At 37.7% G+C, this 24718-nt stretch overlaps 1 protein-coding gene across 1 annotated transcript; it reads right to left on the bottom strand.

Annotated features, from left to right (window-relative positions):
- Positions 1–421: 421 nt before the first annotated feature.
- On the bottom strand, positions 422–23375 carry LOC134340201 (meprin A subunit alpha-like). The gene is made up of 14 exons (XM_063037180.1): positions 23248–23375; positions 23147–23171; positions 22996–23049; positions 22780–22820; positions 22607–22682; positions 21242–21359; positions 19259–19434; positions 18500–18721; positions 18261–18407; positions 11322–11537; positions 8298–8756; positions 4023–4196; positions 2114–2306; positions 422–840 (listed from the first exon to the last, which is right to left on the bottom strand). The coding sequence occupies exons 1-14, from the start codon at positions 23311–23313 to the stop codon at positions 687–689; spliced, it is 2121 nt and encodes a 706-aa protein (XP_062893250.1). The 5' UTR covers positions 23314–23375; the 3' UTR covers positions 422–686.
- Positions 23376–24718: the final 1343 nt, after the last annotated feature.

The following is a 24718-nucleotide window of genomic DNA, read 5'->3' as shown; positions in this document are numbered from 1 at the left end:
CTCTCCTACTTGGTGGCATTAAATTAACTAAAGATCTATAAGACTTCAAACCCATTTATCTTTTTTTGCACCTTATATGTTTGATTATCATTTCCTCCTAAGATGACCCTGGCACAAAAGAACACTTCCACAGTGCTCTAAATCAGTGCTGAATACTTCCTAGATCTTCCTATGCTCATTGATCTTTACAATGTGTCTAGTATATTGATGATCAACCATTTTACACAAGTTCTTTTTGCATCCACTCCCCTTTAAATCAGATTCCTTGTAAGGTAGCTACTAAATTGTTTTCTTACACAGCTCCTCATCTCATCTGAAGTCACTTTCTATAGACCAGGACTCCCTTGCTCAACCAGCCTTGTTGTCTGCTTTAACTCTAAATTATGTTAAAGAATAAATTCACACACAAGCTTCAGGAAATGCGAACAGGCATAATAATTTATTGTAAAAGCTCTACAAAGCAAAGCAGTGCTTAACAGGTTGACTCAATTACTTATTACATGCTTTATTACCCATAATACAATTAGAAAAAATAGTAATGTCTAATGTGAGGAGATGCAAATACAACCAAATTTCATGAAATTACCATTGAACACAAAACTCGTGCAAGTTCTTGCAAGACATTAAAAGATTTGTAAATTAGTGAAAATTTCAATTTATAATCCATCTATGAGCATTATGATGATTTAATTTCGTTTTCTGGCAATTATGTTAATAATAGCAATAGTCAACACCAGTACACCTGCAATTGCACCAACCAGTACTCCCAGGACTGTGCCATGAACCTGTGCTCTCTCACAGCGATCACCAAAGTGCTGGTGTATTTGAGTTGACGCACACCTAAAACGGAACAACATTACAGAGTATGACATAACAATATCGCACAAACAACAGCCTTTATGTCCAACAGTTTAATGCTGGTGGTTACAGTATGTTCCATACAGATCCCCCCATCTAACAGCATCCAAGTTCACTAACACATCCTTTCTACAGTCTTCATGTGCTTACCTAGGTTTCCCAGTGAGCAATAGTTCTCTACTATACCAATAATGCAAACTGTGTAGAGCCGTAAAAAGCAACTCTGAGAATGTGTCATCAGATAATGGCCAGGATAAGTTGTAAGGAGCAGTTTACCCAGTGGCCCTGATCTATAAGAGCAACTTCTGAAGTTACAATTAATTGCTTTTGGTCATACTAATTTCATGTTCTGCATTTTGTTTGATGAAACTGGAAAGAGATATAGGGCATTAGGGAGAATGGTAGTTTGGGCTGCGAGGGCTACCCAAACAAAATGGATTGCTTAGTCCTCCCATTTCACTCTTTTCCACTGATGCGACCTGACCTGCTGTATTCCTCCAGCATGTTGTGTGTGTTGTTTGGATTTCCAACCTCTGCAGGCTTTATCCTGTTTGAATCTTGCCCATCTTCTATCAAACACAAATATAGGGAAAATTCTATTCTCGCTTGGAGCTGCACGTCTCCTTAAAGATTATACTGTGTTAAAGATTGTTGCATGGGACTAATGGGTCAGGTAGGCAATATTTATCAATAAAGTTGAACTAATGCTAGCATGGGGAATACAACGTGGGCTTGATGATCATCAATATTCTCTTGCCCAGCAGTGTCATATATTTGTATACTTTTTTTTGCTACAACGTTTATAATCATGCCATTATTACAGGTGTACTTACAATGTTTAAAAAGGTATTCACACAGCTACATGGAAACAAAATGATGAGGAAAAAGAGACAAATGCAGGCAAATAGCATTAGCTTAGATGTGCAACTTGGTTAGCATAGACATGTTGAGCTGTATGGACTATTTGATATCAAATAACTCTATCAACTTAGTAGGACATGTGTCCTATTGTCATGTGCTGTAGCAAATTCAAATATTGTTGAGATTGGCTTTCAACAAAAGTAATTTGCATTTCAGAAAAGGGTAGATCAGTTCTTTGTAACAAATGGACATCTGTGGTTCTGGAATCAGAGAAATCAGATTTCATAGTGCAAACTGAGACAAAAGGTCATCAAAATTTTCTAAGTAAACCCTGCAAAATAACTATTTTGCTCCTTCAAAGTACCCACACATGAGTTGCAGAAGCTTCACCTACCTGCAACTTGCTTTCCCATTCACAATAACACATATTCCACCATTCAGACAATAGCCAGGACTGCACTGCTCTCTGAAGGGACTTTGTAGCTGATGCTCTGCTGAGTAGAGCTGATGTTCTACTGCTCGCCGATGCCTTAATGGAGGACCCTTGGGCTGAATTGGCACTTCTGTATGAATCAGTGGAGTCAGATCTTTGAAAAAAAGATTAGTTAAGTTCAGCGATAGATTTTTGCATTTTGATAATTGTTTCTTTCCTGTTTTCTTCTATAATCTCTGGGTTAATTCCCTTGGTCTTCTCTCAATCATCCAGAGCTTCTCTCCAGTGTCTTCTTCAAGCATCAAATTAGACAAGACTCTGGATACGGAAAGTATGGCATGAACCACATCCAACCATTTCTGTGCCATTATCCATTATCCATTATGCAGGTCATTCATGAGTGTGAGAATCATGAATTGAGTCTAATCCATCCCTTTCCAACTTTGGACAAGTGTGAAAGCCACCTGAGGGTGTATGTGCCCCCTAGTCCATAGTTCACAGACTATGCTACGTTGCATATGGCAATTGTTGCTGCTAATGTCACCCCAGTGGCCCTGATTCAGGAACCACATGGTTGCAAGTTTAACACCCAATGAAATTCTCAGTTTAGTTCAAAAAATCCTGGAAGTTATTGTTACCATTTACAATGAAGGGCAACAATCTGTGTTAGGTGTGAGTCTAACAATGTCTGAGAGGTAGAGAAAGGGAGGGGAACAGCACGGCCAAATAGGAACAGTATGTTCCTTAAAAAGTGGCAATGCTTCAAAATAGCACATTGCATTGAGCAATATTGAGTGGAGAGGTTACTTTCAGGATCATATTGTGAGTCCTGAGGTCATGTATTGAGAGCACACAAACGTCCCGGTGTAAGTAGGGGCAGAATCACACCACCTCACAAAACCAAACTCCTCTCCCATTAGCTCTCTGCTGCCCCACATGTGGAGTCTGCGATTCTCACATTCGCTCATTCATTGCCTCAGAATCCACACCAGAGAAGAAGCTTTGAAGGAACGATCTCACAGTAGTTTGTTTGATGCATTTAATAAGTGACTCTGTATCCATTGGAACTTAGAAGAGCAAGAGGAGACTTGATGAAACATATAAACTCATTATGAGTGTATACATAGCATATTCTTTGCAGTGTTGGGGAACCAAAACATAGAAGTGTTGGGTTTAAAGTGAGAGGGAAAATATTTAATAGGAACTATGGAAGCTATTTTATGTTACACAGAGCAGCATGCAATATGGAATGAGAGGCCAGAGGAAGTGCTACCTGATTAGATTATCCCACCTGAGGGATAACCAGTAAACTAATCCCACTCCAGATCCATAATTCGTAGTTGTTAGGTGTGTCAGCTGTTTTTTTAACTAACAGTGCATAAACCTTTGTATTTTTTGACCCCTGGTTTATTGGAGAAATAAGCTTCAATCATTTTTCTTCACCATTAAGAAGAACAGAATGTGCAGTGTACCGTACCCCTTCAGTCTTCCATAGTGTGTTTGAAAAAGCAGCATGTCAAATTACCACATATAAAAGTGGCAACTGGAGGTAGACTCTCACATATTTCCCCCTCCAGTTCTTCAAACCATACACCCATCAACAATACCATTTGCCTTGCAAAATTTAGCCAAGTTTCTCATTCATGTGTCCCTGCCATGAGCTCTCCTTATAACTGACTGTTATCAACTTGTTGACCAATAATATTTATTACTTGCACAAGTAACTAATTTCTCTGCAAAAATCCCTAAACAACTTCAAATCAGATGAAGTTAACAATAAAGCACAGAACTCAGCTTTCTAAACCCGACTTTCAGTCCGCGATGGAAAAGTAACAACCACACCAAGAGAAAACATGAGAAAAAACTTTACCATTGAACTCAGCAAAAATAATGAGGTCATTATTTCTTAAGAAACTTTTGCGGTGGAGATCCCTGTGTAATATGAATCTTGCCCATCCCCAGGTGGAACTTCGGTAACAGTTGCATGCAACATCGTAGTCTCCAGTTAATGTGGGCTTGTCCCAATAGGAGGTGTTAACTCTCTCTGTAATTAAACAGTGTCATACATATTAGGTCATTTAATGCTACCTTAAATACTAAAGCAGAGTGCAGAATCATATTGGTAGGAAATATGAAGCAAATCTAACAACTTAATCGTGTAACAATCTCAAATTTAACAATTCCAGTTGAGTTTATTATCAGTTTCAGAAGGACAGTGAGATACAGATAGATTTAAAAACTCCTTGCAACATCATCACTAGTACAAAGGTTTAAATAAACACAGAATAAAAATTCCATATATGTTACAGATCTAATTATACCATGTTTGTTAAAGTAAGACTGTAATATCAAAAAGCAAAGGTGCAATAGAAATCCATGGCAATGCAAGAAGTAATCTATGGTGTTCCATTGCTGAGATAGGGTTAGGATTGTGCAGGTATATTCAAGAGCCTGATGGTTGTAGGAAAGAAGCTGTTCCTAAACCTGTGGTGTGGGACTTCAGGCTTCTTATCATCTGCTTTGGTTTGGTTGATGTTGACCATGAGGTTGTCATAGTGGCCCCACTCAACTAGATGCTTTATCTCACTCCTGTATATTCACTCATCGCCGCAAGTGATCTGGCCAACAGTAGTTGTGCCATTGGCGAATTTATCAATGGTATTGGATCTGTGCTTAGAGATGAAGTTATAGATGTAAAGAAAATGGTGCAGGGGGCGAAGAATGCAGTCTTGAGATGTATCTGTCTTGATGATCAACAAAGAGGAGATACTCTTAGCATACTGATTGGGATCTGCTGATGAGGAAGTCAAGGATCCAGTTGCAAACGAATGCACAGAAGCCCAGATCTAGGAGCTTGCTGATCAGTTTGGGGAGGATGAAGGTGTTGAACACCAAACTGTAGTCAAACGACAGCATATTATCATGTGCATGACTGTTGTCCAGATGATCTTGCTCTAAGTGATGACCTAATGAAATAGCATCTGTTGTTGACCAGTTGTGGCAATAGGCAAACTGAAGGGAATCCCGGTCATTTCTGAGTTTAGAGTCGATCCGCGCCAGAAACAAACTCTTCAATGGATTTCACCTGGGTTTTTCATTATTAAAAAGTCTTATCTAAACTTTGGAATGAAAAATATACTGAACTATTAGGTTCTTCAATAATGGTTATTCGTGATCTACATTCAAGAACATTATTGCATCGATAGCAGTACATTTTAGTCTTCTGTCCATAAACTATTATAGAGAAATAGTAGGTGAAATTAATCAGCACATTCTTAGAAAAAGAATATTTTAATTCAATTTGGTATTTTATCTTTTATGACATCTATGTTTACTTAGTCCAGATATGGGATCCAGTCACAATAATTCTCCATATCCCTGAGCCGACTAGTGTGATCTCAATTGCAAAAAATTATATTTTCATTTTAAGTGCGAAATTATAGAAAAAAACAATTAAATGGTTTGATACATTTAAAATATTTAAGTAGTTTGTAATATTATAAGGAAATATTAAAACTAAAGGATTTTATCTTTCAATGCCCTTCCATTCCTTTCCCCTGGGATCTCCAACAAAATCAAAGCAATGTCAAATCCAGTAGTGAATCAGCAACATTGCAGTCCACTGCTGTCTCCTCATGGAGATCAGGAGCAGGATGAAGAAACATATTTTGGGTGTCTGATTAAAACCAAGACGTACTGAATTTTCAGTGATGTACTACCTGCAGTTCTATTCCTTGGACTTCTATCCAGACCCAGCTATTGTCGCACTTCCTGATCACTGAGAACAAATTTCCTAAATAGCCTAATAACCTCGACCCCACCAATCAGTATTCCACTCTCGTGATCTCCACTCTCTGCCATGATATTTTGATCATCAGGTCCCTCTAATCCCCATCCTTTTTCACTTGCCCCAATTTACTAAATGTGCCACACCAACTGTATGATCTTTAACAATATCTCCTCAAACTCAGTTTTGATTCTCTGATGGTGCTGCCCCGAAATCCGCACCTTATCCAGGCACCTGTCCAATGGACCTCTGTAACTCCCAGCCACCCCTAATTAGGAAGGCTGCTCAAGACTTCACTATATAGTGAAATAACGAAGGCACGTAGCAAAGTTTAGTCTGTGGCTTTAGAGACAGAAGGAAAAGTTAAAGTTCAAAGTAAATTTAATACCAATGTACCTGAGCTGTATGCCACCATATACCACTTTGAGATTCATTGAAAGAAGGAAAGGATGAAGTTCAAACTGTAAATAATTTTTAGAAGAGATAGCAGCACGTCACGTGTGCGCAGCCCTCCGGTGAAAGTGATTCTTATCCGTTAAATAGGGGCCGTGGACAATTCTGATTTGATGGAGACAGACGTGAAAGCACAGAGGAACATATGGTGAAATTTCTGAAACACACGTTCACTGCTGTTGTTACTGTGCGATCGAGAATCTTCCGGAGGGACAGCCTCAAAACCCCAGCTTTGCCTGCTGTTGGCAACCGAGATTGAGGTCGAATCACTCGGATAGAGATGGTGCTTGGTACTCAGTGTCAGAGAGTTGATCGGAGGCTCGAAGTTTTAGGACGACTCAGAGTCGGACTGTGGTCGGGCATGGCAGGGAGAGTTTTTCTTCCTTCTCCCATCTGCATGAGATGTGGGACATTTGAGAGACTTTGAACTTTTTACTGTGCTCATGGATTGTTCTTCATTAAGTTATGGTGTTGTTGCACTGTTGTAACTATATGTTATAATTATGTGGTTTTGTTAGTTTTTCAGTCTTGATCTGTCCTGTGTTTTGTGATATCACTCCAGGGGAAATATTGTATCATTTCTTAATGCATGCATTACTAAATGACAATGAAAGAGGACTGCGTGTCTTCATAATCTAAATCTAAATCTAAATTCCCAGGTTTCAAGAGGAGAACAGTACTGAAAACAAACATTACTAGTGATTGTGAAGTTATTTGATTGTTAATAAATACTCACCTACTTCATTAAGGCCCATCTGGGAAAGTGAAACCAATTCTTAACCTGGCCTGCATTCTAGGTGACTTCAGTCCCATAGCAAAGTGTGTGATTCAGTGTGTAAGTACAAATGGCCAATAGATGCTGCCCTCGCAGAGTTTGTAAACAAATAACAAGGAGACACCACTAAGTGGTTAATAGTTTGGGAACTAGCTTAAGGAGGATGGAGATACAACCCATAGAAACTATGAACATGGTGTGTGTATGGCACTGAGAGATTTAAAACTAGAGAATGAAGAAAAATTCAGATTCTCTGTGAAACAAGCACAAAAAATATTTGTGTTTCATATTTCCCGGTGTCTGATTATTTTCACTCATATTTATTCACCTGTGTCCATTATGTGTATGTTTTATACCAGCTGTCCCCAACCACCGGGCTGCGGACAGGTGACGGGCTGCAAAGCATGTGCTACCGGGCCGCGAGGAAACGACATGATTTGGTGACATGAGTCAGCTGTATCTTTCCTCATTCCCTGTCACGGCCACTGTTGAGCATGAACGCACGCGAGGTCATGACCCTCGCGTCATCCATGTCAGTGCGGGAAGGAGATTAGCTCCTCGAGCTTGCAAATGACGGCAGGCTGAAAAGTATGTTTGACATTACACCTCTGCTGGCATTCTGGATCAAAGTCAAGGCTAAATATCCTGAGATAGCCACGAAAGCATTGAAAACGTTGCTTCCATTTCCAACATATCTCTGCAATGAATGCAATGAAAACTAAACTGCGTCATAGACTGGACATAAGGAAACCCTTCGGGTATCGCTGTCTCCCGTCACCCCTCAATGTTGCAGGGAAACAAGCCCAGGGCTCCCACTGATTCAGCAGTATTGGTGTGTTGCACTGGTGCCCGCGCAAGGCTTCCTGGTCATTGTAGTCTTTCTCGGGGTAAACACGCATTTGACTGCTACTCTTCTCCATTGGCAACCCTACCCCTCACCTCCGGTCGCCGGTCCGCAAGAATATTGTCAATATTAAACTGGTCTGCAGTGCAAAAACTGTTGGGGACCCCTGTTTATACTAACTGAAAACAAGGAGAAACAGTTTGACCAAAGTTCAAGCTCTTTCTTATAGAATCCATTTCAAACAGATGCTAAAATTGTAACAGAGATATTGCATTTATTTTCTCACCGGGTAGAAGATAACTTCCATCCGTAGTGAAGCTTCGAGCAGACGACATTCTGAGTTTCACATCAGGATGCTGGTCCAGTACTGTAATGGTAACTTGCCTGTTCCCAACTGGCCATTCAAGCATATCATCATTTTCACCACTGCATAGGTGAAAAAAGATCCCTGTATAATTTTCATAATGAGAATGAGGTCTTAAAGTTAAACCGTATCGATATCCTTCCGGGCTATAGAAACATGGACTGGTTATGGTCCTCCTATAATTTTTTTGAAGCTTTTTGGTGAAGTTCCTTACATGCCAGACAGTATAACGACATTTGGTCTCGGTAAGTGTGACATCATCCAGGAAAATACCACCTGAAGAATCACTGGAGTTACCAATTATTCCTTCGAAAACATAACGAAACTTGGCTGTCGCATTGAATTTCACATGGGCAATGTTCCATGAATGGCTGCCATCCGCTATAGAGAAAGAAATAAATGATAAAAACATGAAATATTTGTCAAAGTTTTAACCATCAGAATGATTTATCATACAAGGCATGGAATTTAATGTGGTTGATGAAATCTCCAGGAGTACCGGGAGTAAAGCACGTTCAGATGAAGTGAAGTGAAACAAAATGTACCAATCTGAAAATGAGTAGTTTCATGACTGGAATAACTAAACATAAAAGTATTCTTTCTAACCAGCACATCAACATATGCTCAGAGTATTATTTTATTGTAATTATTTATTGAAATAGTGAAAACTTTGGTTTCTATACTACTTGGATAGTTTCTGTTATTAGATTTTAAAGCTCACCAACCCTCCAGATTAAAGGTGTCGCTATGGAATAAGGAATTGTTATGGATGCTAATTTTTCAGAAAGTTCTCTGAGCCAATGATACTCAAGTTCCTCACACTGATCACTATCACTGCTATTTCCTGCTCACACCCTGAAATGGAAATTTACATCAGTTTCACTGGCAATTTCTACTCTGTCCTAATTTACACACTGTTCAAATCAGGTTCTTCCTTTCCCTACATTAGTTTCCCCTTCTCTATTTCAGGGATAGATAGGTATTCAACATTTATGAAAAACCAACAAACCCATAACTTTCTTGGCCACAATCCCTCTCTCGCCAGTTCCTGAAAGGACAGTGCTAGTTTCCGGTTTCCTCTATCTTTGTTATATCTACTTCAATAATGTTACCTCCCACACCTTTGCTTCTGGTTTCCTTCATCATTGATTATCCTTAATGAGCAGATCTTCAGCTGCATCCACCCCATTCACTGCACTTCTCCACTTGATACTCTCCTGAACCCACTCTTCGTGGAAAACACACAAAATTCTCAATGAACTCAGCAAGAGCGGCAACCTGCCTGAAGAGGAATGAAAGGTCAACATTTTGGGCTAAGACTCTTCATCAGGACTCAAGATCAGGCCTTGTGAAGGGTCTCAGCCTGAAAACTTGTCTGTGCATTTCCCTCCATTCTGTTTGAGTTGCTTAATATTTCCGGCATCTAGAGAATCTCGTTTCCCCATTTAATCAGTGTCTTCACTTTCCATAATCATCAACTCCGCAATTAACACTATCACTGCCACCTATAGTGTGGCACCACCACTAAACATATGAACCCCTTAATACCCCAAAATGCTTCTTCAGAACTTGATGAGTCCTGAGGAATGGTCTCAGCCTGAAACAGCAATGCTTACACTTTTCCATAGATGCTGCCTGGCCTGCTGAGTTCATCCAGCATTTTGTGTAATAAGTGTAATATTTCCAGTTTGGTGATGATACAAAGCTAGCTAGCAATATGAGCTGTCAGGACGATGTAATGAAGCTGTAAAGGGATACAGAAAAGTTGACAGATTGGATCACACATGTCAGATGGAACATATTGTGTAAATGTATGATATCAAATGGTAGGGAAAACAGAAAGGTAGAGTGTTTTTTTAAATGGTAAGAGATTGAAAGTTGCTGATGTTAAGGGGGCGGGATCTGGGCATCTTAATGCATGAAACATTGAAAATTAGCATACAGGTACAGCAAGCAACTAGGAAAGCAAACAGTGCATTGGGTTTTACTGTAGGCAGACTAGAGTAAAAGAGAGGAGTAGAGAGCATTAGCTCTGATTATATACATCATTGATGAAACTACATTTAAAATATTGTGAACAGGTCTGTGGCGAAAGTGAGTGCCAGCTTGGCATTTGATGAGAAATTAAGGAGACTGGACCAATAATTGAGAGGGTCGCCATTAAGAAGTAGGGTACTTGATCGGGTAGATGTGGTATAGATATTTCCCCGGTTGGGATATCTAGACCAAAGGTCATAATTTTAAAATAAATGCTGGCCAGACTGGATAGAAGTGAGAAGGAAATTCTTCACCTGGGTGTACTGAATATTTGGCTCAATCCCTAAGCATATTCAAGACAGAGATTAGTAGATTCTTTGATATCGATATTAGACTTTTGGACAAATAATATGGATTGGAGAGATTTGAGCTCAAAGTAACACACTCAAAATGCTGGAGGAACTCAACAGGCCAGGCAGCATCTATAAACAAAAGTACAGTTGACATTTCAGGCCAAGACCCTTCAGCAGGACTGGAGAAAAATAGATGAGGAGTAAATTACTCCAATCTTTACTCCTGCAATCTAATCCTCATCTTCTTTTCTCCAGTCCTGATGAAGGGTTTTGGCCCAAAACATCGACTGTACTTTTTTCCATACATGCTACCTGGCCTGCTGAGATTTTCTAGCATTTTGTGTGCGTTGCTCAGATTTCCAGCATCTGCAGCTTCTTCCTTGTTTATTATCAAAGAACGTATTTGTCACTATATACAATCCTGAGATACATTTTCTTGCAGGCATACTAAATAAATCTGATAAGCATAACAGAATCAATGAAAGACTGCACCAACAGGTCGTATGTAGCCCGCAGAATATTGCCATGATTCACCTGTGCCATCTTGCAGATTTAGAGAGAAATGGACAAACATAGACAAATGAAGTAATAGGTTATCAGTCTAAAAAGATCATACCTTGTAATGTATGAATTTTAACTAGTTTTTGAACAGTTCCAGTTCCATTATCCATTTTCATCCATATAACGAGCTTATCCATTGGACTGCCTGTCATTTTGTAGAAAAACTGAAGACACTGCTCATCCCTTCTGGGGTACAGGATCCTGGACTCCAGAACAGCATTTTGACCTGCCTTGCCATTCTTAGTATCAAGGTACATGAAGTATCCAGCGTCTAGAATTTCAATAATTTGTTAGAAACTGGAGAAAGTGGAACTCTCTTTGTACATAGTCAAAAAAAAAGCCTCAGATTCATTCATTGTTTTACAACTATGGAACAAATTAAGATGCAGAAATTATTGGTGACAAGAGAAAGAATAATTTTAGTTTTACACATCTATATCAAATGATAGACGTCAGGATGAAGCATGTTTCAAATCAAACTCTTAATCTGAAATTAAAGAAGCAATTAAAGATAGGATAACCATTTATTTCTAATTGAATAAAAGAAAACAGGATCATTGATTAAGTTGATATTTACATAACTGAGTGTAAAAATGTAGTAGATGTCTGTAGGTGATTGCTCAGCAGTTTAGAGGCTGCTGATTATACAGCATTCCTAAAATAAGCTTCTGATGTGCAATTATATTTTGTTCCAGTCCTAGTTTGTCCATTGTTATGTCATTGATCGTAAGTTTTTGTTTCTTCCTTCTGCCAACAATGCAATCAATCCCCTTTGGCATCATCCTGTATATTCCTTCCATTTTTTTCAATAGATCATTCATGCTATTGCCTGTCAGAAGTTACTTGTGTAGCTTTTCACATTTGCCAAGTTTCCTTATTAACACAGAAACATAGAAAACCTACAGCACAATACAGGCCCTTCAGCCCACAATGCTGTGCCAAACATGTCCTTACTTTAGAAATTACCTAGGATTACCAATCGCCCTCCACTTTTCTAAGCTCCATGTACCTATCCAGGAGTCCCTTAAAAGACCCTATTGTATCCATCTCCATCACCGTCACTGGCAGCCCATTCCATGCACTCACCACTCTCTGCATAAAAATCTTACCCCTGACATGTCCTCTGTACCTAGTTCCAAACACCTTAACACTGTGCCCTCTTGTGTGAGCTATTTCAGCCATGGGAAAAAGCCTCTGCCTATCCGCACGATCAATGCCTCTCATCATCTTATACACCTCTGGTGGACGAGTCTAAGACCAGAGGACACAGCCTCAAAATAGAGGAGCATCCATTTAGAATGGAGATGAGGAGGAATTTCTTTAGCCAGAGAGAGGTGAATCTGTGGAATTCATTGCCATAGGCAGCTGTGGAAGCCAAATCTTTATGTATATTTCAGGCAGAGGTTGATAGATTTGTGATTGGTCAGGACATGAAGGTATATTGGAGGGGGAGGCGGAAGTCTGGGGCTGAGGGAGAAAATGGATGAGCCAAGATGAAATGGTGGAGCAGACTCATTCGGTCAAATGGCCTAATTCTGCTCCTATATCTTATGGTCTTGTGGTCTTATTACCGCTTTGCATCATTTATTACAAGGTCCAAAACTTTTCTTATCAGCAGGAAAGCCATCCATCGTAAATAGAATTCTAAGTCACAATGCTGTAGAATTCTCTGTTCTTTGATTTCAATTCTTATTGGACATACTTAGATAAAAATAGTTAAAAACGCAGCACCTCAGAACTGTTATCGTTTTTTTTTGTACAACAAAACAATTCTTAAGTTCTCTTGGGGCACTAGATGGAGTAAGTTGCATTTTGGCTTTGCTCCGATCATTTTTCAATCTTTTTACCACACTTTTACTATCTATATTAAAGTGTTTATAACACTTTTATATGCTTGAACTTTGATTTTTATCACTGGAATGGATACCAGAGGGAAAAAAGCTTCAACCAAAGGCAAGGAAGCAGGTAATGGAAATGGAAGGAGAGAAGGTGATTTTAAGCAGCCTAAACAGTCTCAACTCACTTTGGAAGCTATGTCGAAGCTCCTGGATGATAAATTCGATAAAAGATTTTCTACTTTGGAAGTATTGTTAAAGGAGATTGAAGGTAGACTGGGAGCACTTAAGCGGGAGAGTGAAAAACAACAGCGGCAAATTTCAGAACTCGATGAAGCTGGTAGACAGAGATATCGTAGATTGGATTTGTTGGGAAAGAAATTAACTTCGATCACTCAAGCACTGGAACAGTATAAAGTCAAGATTATTGACCTGGAAAGTAGCAGTCATAGACAGAATTTGCGAGTAATAGGACACCGTGAAGACGTTGAGAGTGGTGACCTTACTAAATTTCTTTCTCAATTTTTAATGGACGTGTTCGGCTCTGAACGTGTTTGGCTCGGATCAATTTTTTTTCTACTCCTCCTATACTTGATCATGTTCAGCAGGCTTTAAGAGCAAAGCCTCCTAAAGAGTTGAAGCCTTGACCTGTTTACTCCGATTCCACTATCTGCATAGCAAGGAGCATTTAATTCGAATTGCACATCGGAAAGGAGTTATTGAACACGGAGACCTCAACTTTTGTCTGGTTGAGGACTACAGTCCTGAGGTAATGCAAGAAAGAGCGCTTTTTAAACCGGTGATGTCAGAGCTCTATCAAAGAAAGTTCCAACCAGCTCTACTATTTCCAGCTCACCTAAGGGTTGTTCTGCCTGATAAATCACGTAAATGGTTTATATCCATGGACGAAACTCATCAGTTCCTTGAGGATCAATGTTCAATCTCAGCAGTCTAATAAATTTACTGTTTCTTCATATCTCTACTCATTTAATTTCTAAGTTAATAACCAGTTCATTGAACTGGACTATCAAAGTTTGAAGGATTTTGCCCTTGGTTTGATAATACTCGTACTTTGTTTTGAAGTATGAATGTTTATCATGCTTTTATGTTAATGTTCCTTTTTTCCCCCTTTATTATTTTATTTTATTTTTTCAATTGCTCGTTTTTGAAAATAATTGAGAATCTGATTTGGTGATTGATGTTTTTTTATCCTGAAATAGTAATAAGATTGTATTCTGTTTCGCTTTCCAAGATCTCGCCTTTCAAAATGTTTTGCAAACACCTGTTCTTTTTAACATTTATGTGCTGTTTTTTATGGCATTCTTTTCTCAATGTTTTGAGTGTGGGTTGTATTTTGCATTCTTTTCAATTTGGGGGATTTGCCTTCAAGAGAGATGGGGGTAGGGGAGTTTCTAGATAGCTTTCTGGCTGTCTATTGGCCAATTTTCGGGCTTTTGTGGATGGGAAGTGGGGCTATTTTTAGTTTAGTTTTTTCATCTGGGCTGATCTGAAACTACAAATATGTCTGAATTGTCATAACTGCCGGTTCTCCTTTAAACCTTTTTCCATCTTCCTGATTTATGAGTTAATTACTGGTTTGCTTTATAACCAAACAGTTGTTATGGTTAATATCTATGCATCAAATACCGACTATCCTGAATTCTTTAAGCACTTATTTGCATCTCTTCCTAATTGTCATAATTTCCGGTTCCCCTTTAAACCTTTTTCCATCTTCCTGATTTATGAGTTTCCAATGCATTAAAGTTAATCCTTCACATACCATATGGCTTATTCAAGTAAAATGGATAATATTATTAACTTCGTTTCATGAAACATTAATGGTTTGAATCATCTGATTAAACGGAAGTAGATCTTTAAAGTTTTTCATGCATTGAATGCTCAGATTATCTTTGCCCAGGAAACTCATGTGAGGAAGGAGGATAATCGGTGGTTTTTTAGGTCTTGGAAAGTCAAAAAAAATTTCACTCCAACTCACAGGATAAGGTGAAAGGAGTCTCTACTTTCATAGATTCCTCAATTTCATTTGTTCACTATGAAACAAGTTCACACCTGAATGGTAGATTTTTGTTAATTACTGGTTTACTTTATAACCAAAAAGTTGTTCAGGTTAATATCTATGCATCAAATACCGACTATCCTGAATCCTTTAAGCACTTATTTGCATCTCTTCCTAATTTAAATGAATATACGTTGATAATGGACAGAGATTTTAACTGTTGCCTGAATCCCTCAATGGACAGATCTGCGCCCAATCAGGTACTTCCAAACAAATCCACTATTTTTATTAATTCCTTTTTAGTTGACTCCAGAATTTTAGAAATTTGGAGGTTTTTAAATCTTAACGATAAAGAGTTCTCATTATTTTCTCATGTGTATCATAATTACTCTTGAATGGATTACTTTTTTATGCACGCTCCGTTAGTTTCGTCTGTTACTGCCTGTGAGTACGATTCAATGGCCGTCTCTGATCCTGCAGCCTTGAAGCTATCAATCAAATTAACTGATGTAACTTTCAGCGCTCAACAATGGCGGTTCAGTTCTACTCTGCTTCAGCACTTAAACTTCGTTAACTTTATTGAAGAACAGATTACCTTTCTCTTTTCAACTAACTTCACGGAAGAAATTTCCAGCAGGATATTATGGAATACTTTTAAAGTATACATCAGTGGACAAATTATTTCATATTCTGCTGGATTGAAAAATGAATTAATAATGAAACATGTACATTGGTTGATTATGATTAAAGAAATTGATAAAAAAAATTCTGCTGCTCCTAATCTTGAGCTTTATAAAAAGACAGTTGAACTTCAGATGCAACACAGTTTATTATTAACATCCCCGACTGCAAATCAATTACTTAAAACTAAGAGTCAATTTTATATACATGCTGATAAATCAGGTAAATTACTGGCCAACCAACTGAAAGCTGCTTCAGCTAAACGTCAGATTATTAACGTTCGTAAACAGGATGGTATTTTGATGGTTGACCAAGACGAAATTAATCAATCTTTTCAGGAATTCTATACCTCTTTATACCAATCAGAATTTCCTGATGATTCTACCATAATGCATGAATTTTAAAGGAAATTGAATATTCCAAAATTACCATTTAATGGATGTTTAACACTAGATGCATCCATTACAGAAGAAGTAAAGAAAGCAATTTCTTCTATTTATTCTGGTAAAGCACCCGGTCTGGATGGGTATAAAGTAGAATTTTAAAACTCTCTTTCAAATCTACTTTCTCCTTGGTTATGTAGAATCTTTAAGGATGCCTTATTTGTAGGAAAATTATCACAATCCTTTTCTGAAGCATCTATTTCTTGAATTCTTAAAAAAGATAAAGGCCCCACTGAATGTGTATCATATAGATCTATATCCTTGTTGAATGTGGACTCCAAAATCTTTTCCAAAATATTAGCAATTAGATTGGAAAATGTATTGCCACAAATTGTCTCTGACGACCAGACAGGATTTATTAAAAATCGTTATTTGTATATTAATGTTAGGAGGTTAATAAACATTGTATATACTTCTTCATCTAAAACTCTAGAATGTATTATTTTGCTTGACACCGAGAAGGCGTTTGATAGAGTTGAATGGGAATATTTTTTTAATATGCTTGAGAAATTTAATTTTAGCCCAAAATTCATATCTTGGATTAAATTGATATATCATACACCTTTGGCTTCTGTACTTAGTAATAATCAGAGATCCCCCTTTTTTAGGCTTTGTCGAGGTACTAGACAGGGCTGTCCTTTAAACCCTTTACTACTTGATATTGCCTTGGAGCCCTTGGCAATCGCTCTTCGTGATTCACCCAATATATTTGGCATTATTCGTGGGAATGGGATGCATATGGTACCACTAGATACAGATGACCTGTTACTATATATCCTTAACGCAGAGAAATCCATCCCTGCAGTAATATCATTCTTTGCTCAGTTCAGTAGTTTTTCTGGTTATAAATTGAATCTTAATAAGAGTGAGCATTTCCCATTAAACATGCAAGTTCCAATTTATAGACAATCACCATTTAGAGTGGCTACTGATTATTTTACTTATTTGGGTGTTAAAATTACTCAGAAGCATAAGGATGGATTTAAAGTTAACTTTTTACACTTAATTTTTCATGTTAAACAACTGCTTACTAAATGGTCCTCATTGTCCCTATCATTGATTAGTCGAATTAATGCTACTAAGATGATTATTTTACCTAAATTTCTGTATCTATTTCAGGCGGTACCAATCTTCATCTCCAAATCATTTTTTGATATTATTGATTTTAAAATTTCTTCATATATATGGCAGAATAAAAATCCTACATTAAGTCAGAAATATTTACAGAAATCAAAAAAGGATGGCGGTTTGGCATTGCCGAACCTTATTGGGCCTTATCTATTATTGGGCAATTAATATTCGATATCTAACGTTCTGGACAGAAGATTTGGATGAAATTCAATGTCCACAATGGGTGAACCTCGAGTGCGACTCTGTACAGGGGTTCTCATTGGCTTCTATTTTAGGGGCTTCACTCCCTTTGCACTTATTAAACTGAATAAACAAATGATTAATCCAATAACTAAACAAACAATACGAATATGATTTCTATTTCAGAAATTTTTTGGATTGAATAAATTTACCCTATCAAGTCCTATTATATGCATTTTTTTCTTCCAACCATCCAGAACTGATCAAGCTTTTCTTTCATGGAAGACAAAGGGAAAACATGTTTTCGTGACTTATGTATGGATAATTGTCTCATGTCTTTTGAACAGTCATCTAATAAATATAATTTGCCTTAATATCACATTTTTTTCAGATATTTACAGATTAGAAAGTATTTAAATGTTATTTTACCTACTTTTCTGATACCACATCAAACTGAAATTACAGAAAAAATTTAGCTTTAAACCCTTATCAGAATGAGTTTAATAGCAATTGTTTAGGCCAATCTGAAATGTCACAACTGAGATTTCTTTAGTCAAGTTTATTTCAGGTTATGCAAACAACGCAGGTAAATGTTGATCAGATCCAGGTCAGCCATGATCTTTCCCCATGACAGAACAGGCGCCAGGATCAGAATGGTGGATTAGGTGATGATGGGCAATTGAAAGAACTTGATGGTTCACACTCACCTCTGCATTTTCCATTTATAGTATGATCTTCATTTCCAGGACTGCTCTTCACATGAACCCAGTCGGTAGCATCCTGTTCTCCCTGGATCATGCCACAGATATTAAGAAACTCAAATGCACATTGGTCCAACAGTGTGAGAGTGGCATCTGAGATAAAAGTTTATGTGAAAATCAAAATTAATCAATATCCCTGAAGAGGACCATAGTCATCAAGAAAATGAATTGAAAACTGAACTTACTGCATTTATACATTCGATTTAACCTCAGCAGATCAAGAGCACTGAAGTCTAATCGCTGTCCAATAATGTCATTAAACGCTGGTATCTTTGCAGTGATGGTTGGCACACTATTGTTTTTGTTGAAGGAGAATGGTGGATAATGCATCAGAGATTCATAATCATATGGAGTATTCTGGTCAGTAATGATGTCATCGCCATACATTTTAAAACCTTTCTCATAACCTGAATAAAAGTACAACATTGATATTCTGCAGCAGTTAAGGGTAATTTGTTTTCAAAATTAGATTAAATATCAAATTTATTTAATTAGAATTACAGATTTTATACCAATAACCAAGCAATCCTATTATTCTTTTGCAACTTAGAGGTATTAAAGTATCATTTGAAAGAAATTACAAATACCTGATGTATAAATTGAAACTGAAGGATGTCATTTGGCCCTTTGGCTCCCAGTATAGTTATCCCAATAGTCCCATCTCCTCTCTATTTCCCTGATACGTATTCCCCATACACATGCTCATCATTTGTCCTTTGATTCTTTTTGCCTCCAGCCTACACTCAGAAGTCATTGGAATGAGCTAATTACTTTACCAGCAAGTTTTTACCATGTGGGAGGAAGCCCATGTGTTCATGGAGAAATCATGCAAACTCTACACAGACAGCATCGCAGGACAGGGTCAAGCCCAGATCCTTTCAGATCTGTGTCAGTATGCTCAACTAAACCAATATACCTATGAGATTGTTAACTTGAAACCTTACCAGGCTGAATTTCATTCCACCAAATACTAACGTAGTCATCACGGTCTGGTCTTGAGTGCTCGTGGTAAAATCCTAGTGCATGCAGAATTTCATGCTCAATAAGAGGTTTACTGTCACAATCTTTACCAATGGACAAATCTTGGCCTTTGTGGTTATTACCAATAAAAGACCAGCACCTGTTCAATGAAGACAGTATTTTGACAATTACATACAAAGAAGAAAAAATATAGTTGTTTAGAATCCAGTAAATACACTTGAAATATGGTCATTTTAGCAACGTACAGGACATATTTCCATATTTCCATGACATAGCCGAGGAGGAGTCATGTTGGTGCTAAAATGTGACTCCTTTGTGTTCATCTATGAAAACAGTTTAATTTCTAACTTTGATGTCTCTCCTTTTCCCTTTCAGGGTGGCTGGGGTTCTATTGAAGACCCCGACCTGAAGTTACACTCAGACCTCGTTTCTTTGCTGTGGTGGGAACTGCTCCCAGGAGCTCACAACCGGCCGCGTTTCGATACCTCACAGACGCGGCCCAGAAAACGAGCACGCTTTCAAGGTTGTGAGGTTTTGCAGCCCTGAGGATGAGCTGATTCTAAGCCAGTGCCACTGACTGAAATGTCGCAGGAAAGAATGAAGCATCAGGAGCACAGATCAACTGTCGGAAGCTGTGTATTCAGCGAGTGGAGGGTGCTGATGTTTATTTTTGTAGAGATGGGTAGGGGTGGGGGAGGATAATTGCCTTGCTGCTGCTTGTGCGTGGGAGGGGAATGGGGGGAGGCTTTGGGGTTCTAACTTTTTAACTGCCACTCACTCTTTGGGGCTCCCTTCTGTCTTCGTGGATGTCTGCAAAGAAAAAGAATTTCAAGAATTTCAGAGATTTCATCTCTGATAGTTGAACTGCAATGCTGTTATTAAAATAGCATCAGATCTTTGGTGTTGTTGTTGTGATGTCAATCATAAATAGTATGCACGCCAGGTTCATGATTAAAATAAGCTGCAGGAATATGCAAGGATTCTTTCCAGGTACCTGCAGAGAGCCACAAACTCAGCTATAGTTCAAATATTTAATTCGACTGTCAATGTACACTGCACAATATTAAAAAGACGAGCCTCCAACCATCTCCAAAGGTAGCTTGAAATGGAGTGCAGAGATCTTCTTCCTGATCCTGGTGTAGGCAAATCAAGTTACGAACCACACTATACCTTACGTTATGGAAAAGATGAGCAGGACAAGGAGAATAAAGGGAAGGGCTGGGGCATGGTGTAGGCCAGGAGAGACTGAATGAGATGAGTAGTGGTTGTGTTTCAGATCTTTCCTATTTCTCTCTCAGTCTCTCTTCTCTTTTTTTTCAACTTAAAACATAATTTCTTTCTAAAATTTCCCAGAGATTTTCTGAAGATTAATTTAGTTTTTGTCTCTACATTTAGAGAAGATTTTTAAAAGTACATTGCTGTCTCTTTTGAACAATATCAACAATATTTCTTCTTTGTACATCATGCTTAATGCACCAAGGCCCATCAATATATGGAGAGGGATAGGAAGAAAGATAACTCACATATCTGCCATCAATTAATCATAGAGAATTAAATACAGATTTTAGGTTTAAATAGTTGCGAAGAGAATTTCAGAGTGATCAGATGAGGACTCTTTTAATGAGAGATAGAGATGAATATGCAGAAGATAAATTTGGGAAAATTAAGAATGCAAACGTAGAAAGTTAAGTTAATAGAAAAGGTGGAGCAAGGGTAAATCAAACTACTACAGATGCTAGAAATCTAAAGCACTGGTCAATATTTACAGCATGAACCTGCTATATTGTTTAATACTTGCAGAGTACCTGAAAGGAGATAAATAATACTTGGCTCTCTTCTTTCACAGTCAAAACAGCACACAGTTTGTACTATTTTATGAAACTGAGACTCTTTGGTGCAGTCTATATGCAAAAAATAATTATCAAACTGTATAGTTTTATACATACCCATATAACTTTTTAAAAGATAGGAAAGATTTCTCTCCTTCGTATGGTTTAAAATCAATGCACGACTTTAAGCGAAACTGCTCAAACACATCCAAGATGATGCCCTTGGCATTTAACTCTGAAAATCAGAATTTAAGCAATTCATTTGAAGTATTTTTACACAATAAACCAACGCTAGGTAAATATAACAAATGAAGGAGTTTGACCATAAATCTCTTCACTTGTAATGGTCAAAAGCTACTTTAAAGATGATTTTAAATGATACCCAAATACCGCTACTTCATGCTTATGAGATGATGAGAATGGATTTTTCTGGAAAATCTCAGTGTAAGTGCCACTATGTCTTTCAACTCCTGAGCATATGCTCACTGACATGTTTCTGTTGTGCTCTGTGAATGGGCTCTGCATGGAGCCCAGCCACTGAGTAGAAACTTGCTCAGAGTCCCTAGGAATCATGTTCCAGGAAACAATTAATTTGAGCAACACACACAAAAAATGCTGGTGAATGCAACAGGCCAGGCAGCTTCTATGGGAAGAGTTACAGTCAATGTTTCGGGCCGAGACCCTTCATCAGGAGTCCTGACGTCAACTGTACCTCTTCCTGTAGATGCTACCTGGCCTGCTGCATTCACCAGCATTTTGTGTGTGCGTTGCTTGAATTTCCAGCATCTGCAGATTTCCTCGTGGTTGCAAACTATTAATTAGAGGTTTTTTTTGTGCTTCTGTTAGAGAAAGAAGTAACAATATCTTAATTTGATATTTTTATTATTGTTTACGTTTATTTTCATGTTTTCAACTATTTAAAATGTTTTGAAGAATCAACTTTGTTTTCTGTTCAAACATCATTCAGAATTCTGGCAAGATTGACCCCTCTTCTGCAAAATAATATGGAGAAATTTCAGATATGCACGTTATGCATTCATCTTTTGCCATCCCATGATTTAACTTTAGGAAAGCATATACAGTTAATGAAGCGAAATGATCATCCTCTGGGCTACAACATGTGCAGTAGAAATTGCCTATCATTCTGGGTCAAAAATGATTTGGCTTTGATTTATTTTACAATGAACAACAACAGTGAATAAATTTGTTAGTCAACACAAAAGTGAAAAAGTGCTCTGTCCATTTAGCAATATTTCACTTTTGAATTCTGATTGCTTATCTTCAATAAGTCCCTAAAGTTGTCAATGTAAACATTTCAAATTGCCCTGTATGGACAAGATTGACCACTCTCCTGCAAAATACTATTGAGAAATTTCAAATGTGCACATTAATCATTCATATAATATTAGATGCTTAAATCAGGACATTAATAATGAGTGTGAAGACCTCCATATTATCAATAATTTATAAATAAAATTTTACCAAGACTATCTGTTAGAATGTATGGAATTGGGAATGTCCATCTCTTTGTTGGGTCTATATCAGCATTCCGTTCTCGCTGAAACAAAGTAAGGAAATCAATATTCCATGAAAGATGACAGCATGGTACAACAAATGAATCTATTATGAATCAACATAATGCATATCATACTTACAACTACTGCAATGTCTCCCTGAAGCAAAAACCTTTGGGATTCTATCAGAAAGGTAATCGGAAAAACATATTATAAGAAATTCTACATGTTGATCAAAGATGCTGTGAGAATTTTCAATAATCCAGAGAAATTTAGAAGGATGTACGAGTAAATTTAAGAGACTTAACTTTCAAGTTAGTAGAGAATGCATTCTTTGTTCTAAGTCTTATAAATTACCTGCATTTATCTGTGGGATATCCTCTTTTAAATTGCTAACATCCACTTCATAATCTAATTAATGAAGAATTACAAATGAATGCATTAAACATTAAGAAAGATATTGTGTGAAAGGCTTTTAAAACAAGTAACAGAGAAAAGCAACACTTACAATTTTCAAACGGACCCTTTCTGATCTGGAAAAAAAATATTTGATTTTAAATGGTAAAAGTATAATCAAAATAATTTGCAAATGAACATAGTGCATCTTACCAGCAAAGTTTCACAATATGCCAACAAAACTACTAAAGAAAAGGAATACAATGCGGATGAATGCATTTTGTTCCACTCAGCAAATGCATTGCCTGTCGATATATGGACACACTAACATTCAGTTTTCACTATCTTGACATTTATAGCATGTTTGGGACATAAATCTACACCACGGGGAAGATGAGTGCAATAGTCCAACGTCCTTTCTTCTAATAACAGCTTCATGGTACAAGAATGTTACTGTATTCCTAGCCTTGCATTTTTTTGGTAAGTTATTAAGACAATTCAGAAGGATAGTGAATAATTCACTTAAACGTAATTACTATCTCTCCAAAGAAAGTCTGCTGATGCAGGCTTAAATATTGTTCATGAAGTAATACAAATAAGATACCATATCTGCTACTTAATGAAAACATATAAAATTTGGAGTTGAGATGCAGGGTTGATATTTCTATGAACTTCAAAGTAAGTACATAGGGAGAGATAGGAATAAATTTCTCCATCCAGAAGGTATTGATTCTTTAGCATTCTATACTCCTAAGAGTACGTGTGCTCCGTGCCTGACAAGATGCAAGACGGGTGATCAGGGGCTCGGGTCAAGTGTGTAGTCAGCTCTGGATTTAGGAGCATGAATAAATTTGTCACGGAAGCCAGCAGACAGGAATGCAGTGAATCAGGTGTAAGGGCAGAGTCAATAGTCTGGAACGTGAGCAGTCTCGTGGCCAGAGGCAGGGGTGTAGGATAGTGGGTCAGGTGCCTTGCTGGGACTTGGGTTCAGATGGTTAACCAGAGTGAGATGGGAATGTAATCAGACGTACTGAGAACCAGGCTATGGACCATAGAGAGATGTGTAGCCAAACCCCATTACCTGGAACAACTTGTCACCATTAAAGTCTCCACTAATCAAAATGATCATCTAAATAGAGATTCATATGCACAGTACTCTTCTCAGTTGTCACTTTATTAGGTACATCCTCTACCTAATGAAGTTGCCACTGACTATACATTCACGGTCTCCTGCTGCTGAGGCCCATCCAGTTCTTCTGCAAGTACAGTATATCAGGGGTCAAATTTAGCTAGGTACAGAGCAAGCTTTCATTTATATTTAAGAAAAGACAAATTCTATGCCTTTACCAAGATCACATTTGTATGAATATCACTTGGTTTTGAACCACATGCAAGTTCCTAGTGCAAATGTCCACAGGTCCAGTATATAAGAGATTCCTGGAATGTTGAGAGCTGGTCTTTTGTAAGAGGGCAAAATCATGTAATTGGCTTCCATTTCTTAGAATCAGCAATGAAGTACCAATGCTTGCAAAGATATGTTCTATGCAAAATTCCACTGAAGGAACTAACATTGCAGCATCGTTTTGCTGGTTAATAAAAATTTCTAGAAAATTCCAGGCTGATGTCAAGCTGCACAGGTTTAGTGCCAATTTTATTAGGATAAGAATGTGTTTCTGCAAGAATA

The sequence above is a fragment of the Mobula hypostoma genome, chromosome 2 (genome assembly GCF_963921235.1).
Source record: "Mobula hypostoma chromosome 2, sMobHyp1.1, whole genome shotgun sequence".
Classification (NCBI taxonomy): domain Eukaryota; kingdom Metazoa; phylum Chordata; class Chondrichthyes; order Myliobatiformes; family Myliobatidae; genus Mobula; species Mobula hypostoma.
The sequence above is the reverse complement of the archived record's forward strand: the minus strand, read 5'-3'. Positions and strand labels throughout refer to the sequence as shown.

Excerpts from the sequence above, each read along its gene's own strand:
- LOC134340201 (XM_063037180.1), bottom strand. The coding sequence starts at position 23,313 with ATGCATTCATCCGCATTGTATTCCTTTTCTTTAGTAGTTTTGTTGGCA. Across the intron at positions 22,821-22,995 it reads TATCCCACAGATAAATGCAG|AATCCCAAAGGTTTTTGCTT; the intron begins GTAATTTATAAG and ends CCTTTCTGATAG. Across the intron at positions 19,435-21,241 it reads TCTTTTAAAAAGTTATATGG|GTGCTGGTCTTTTATTGGTA; the intron begins GTATGTATAAAA and ends TTCATTGAACAG.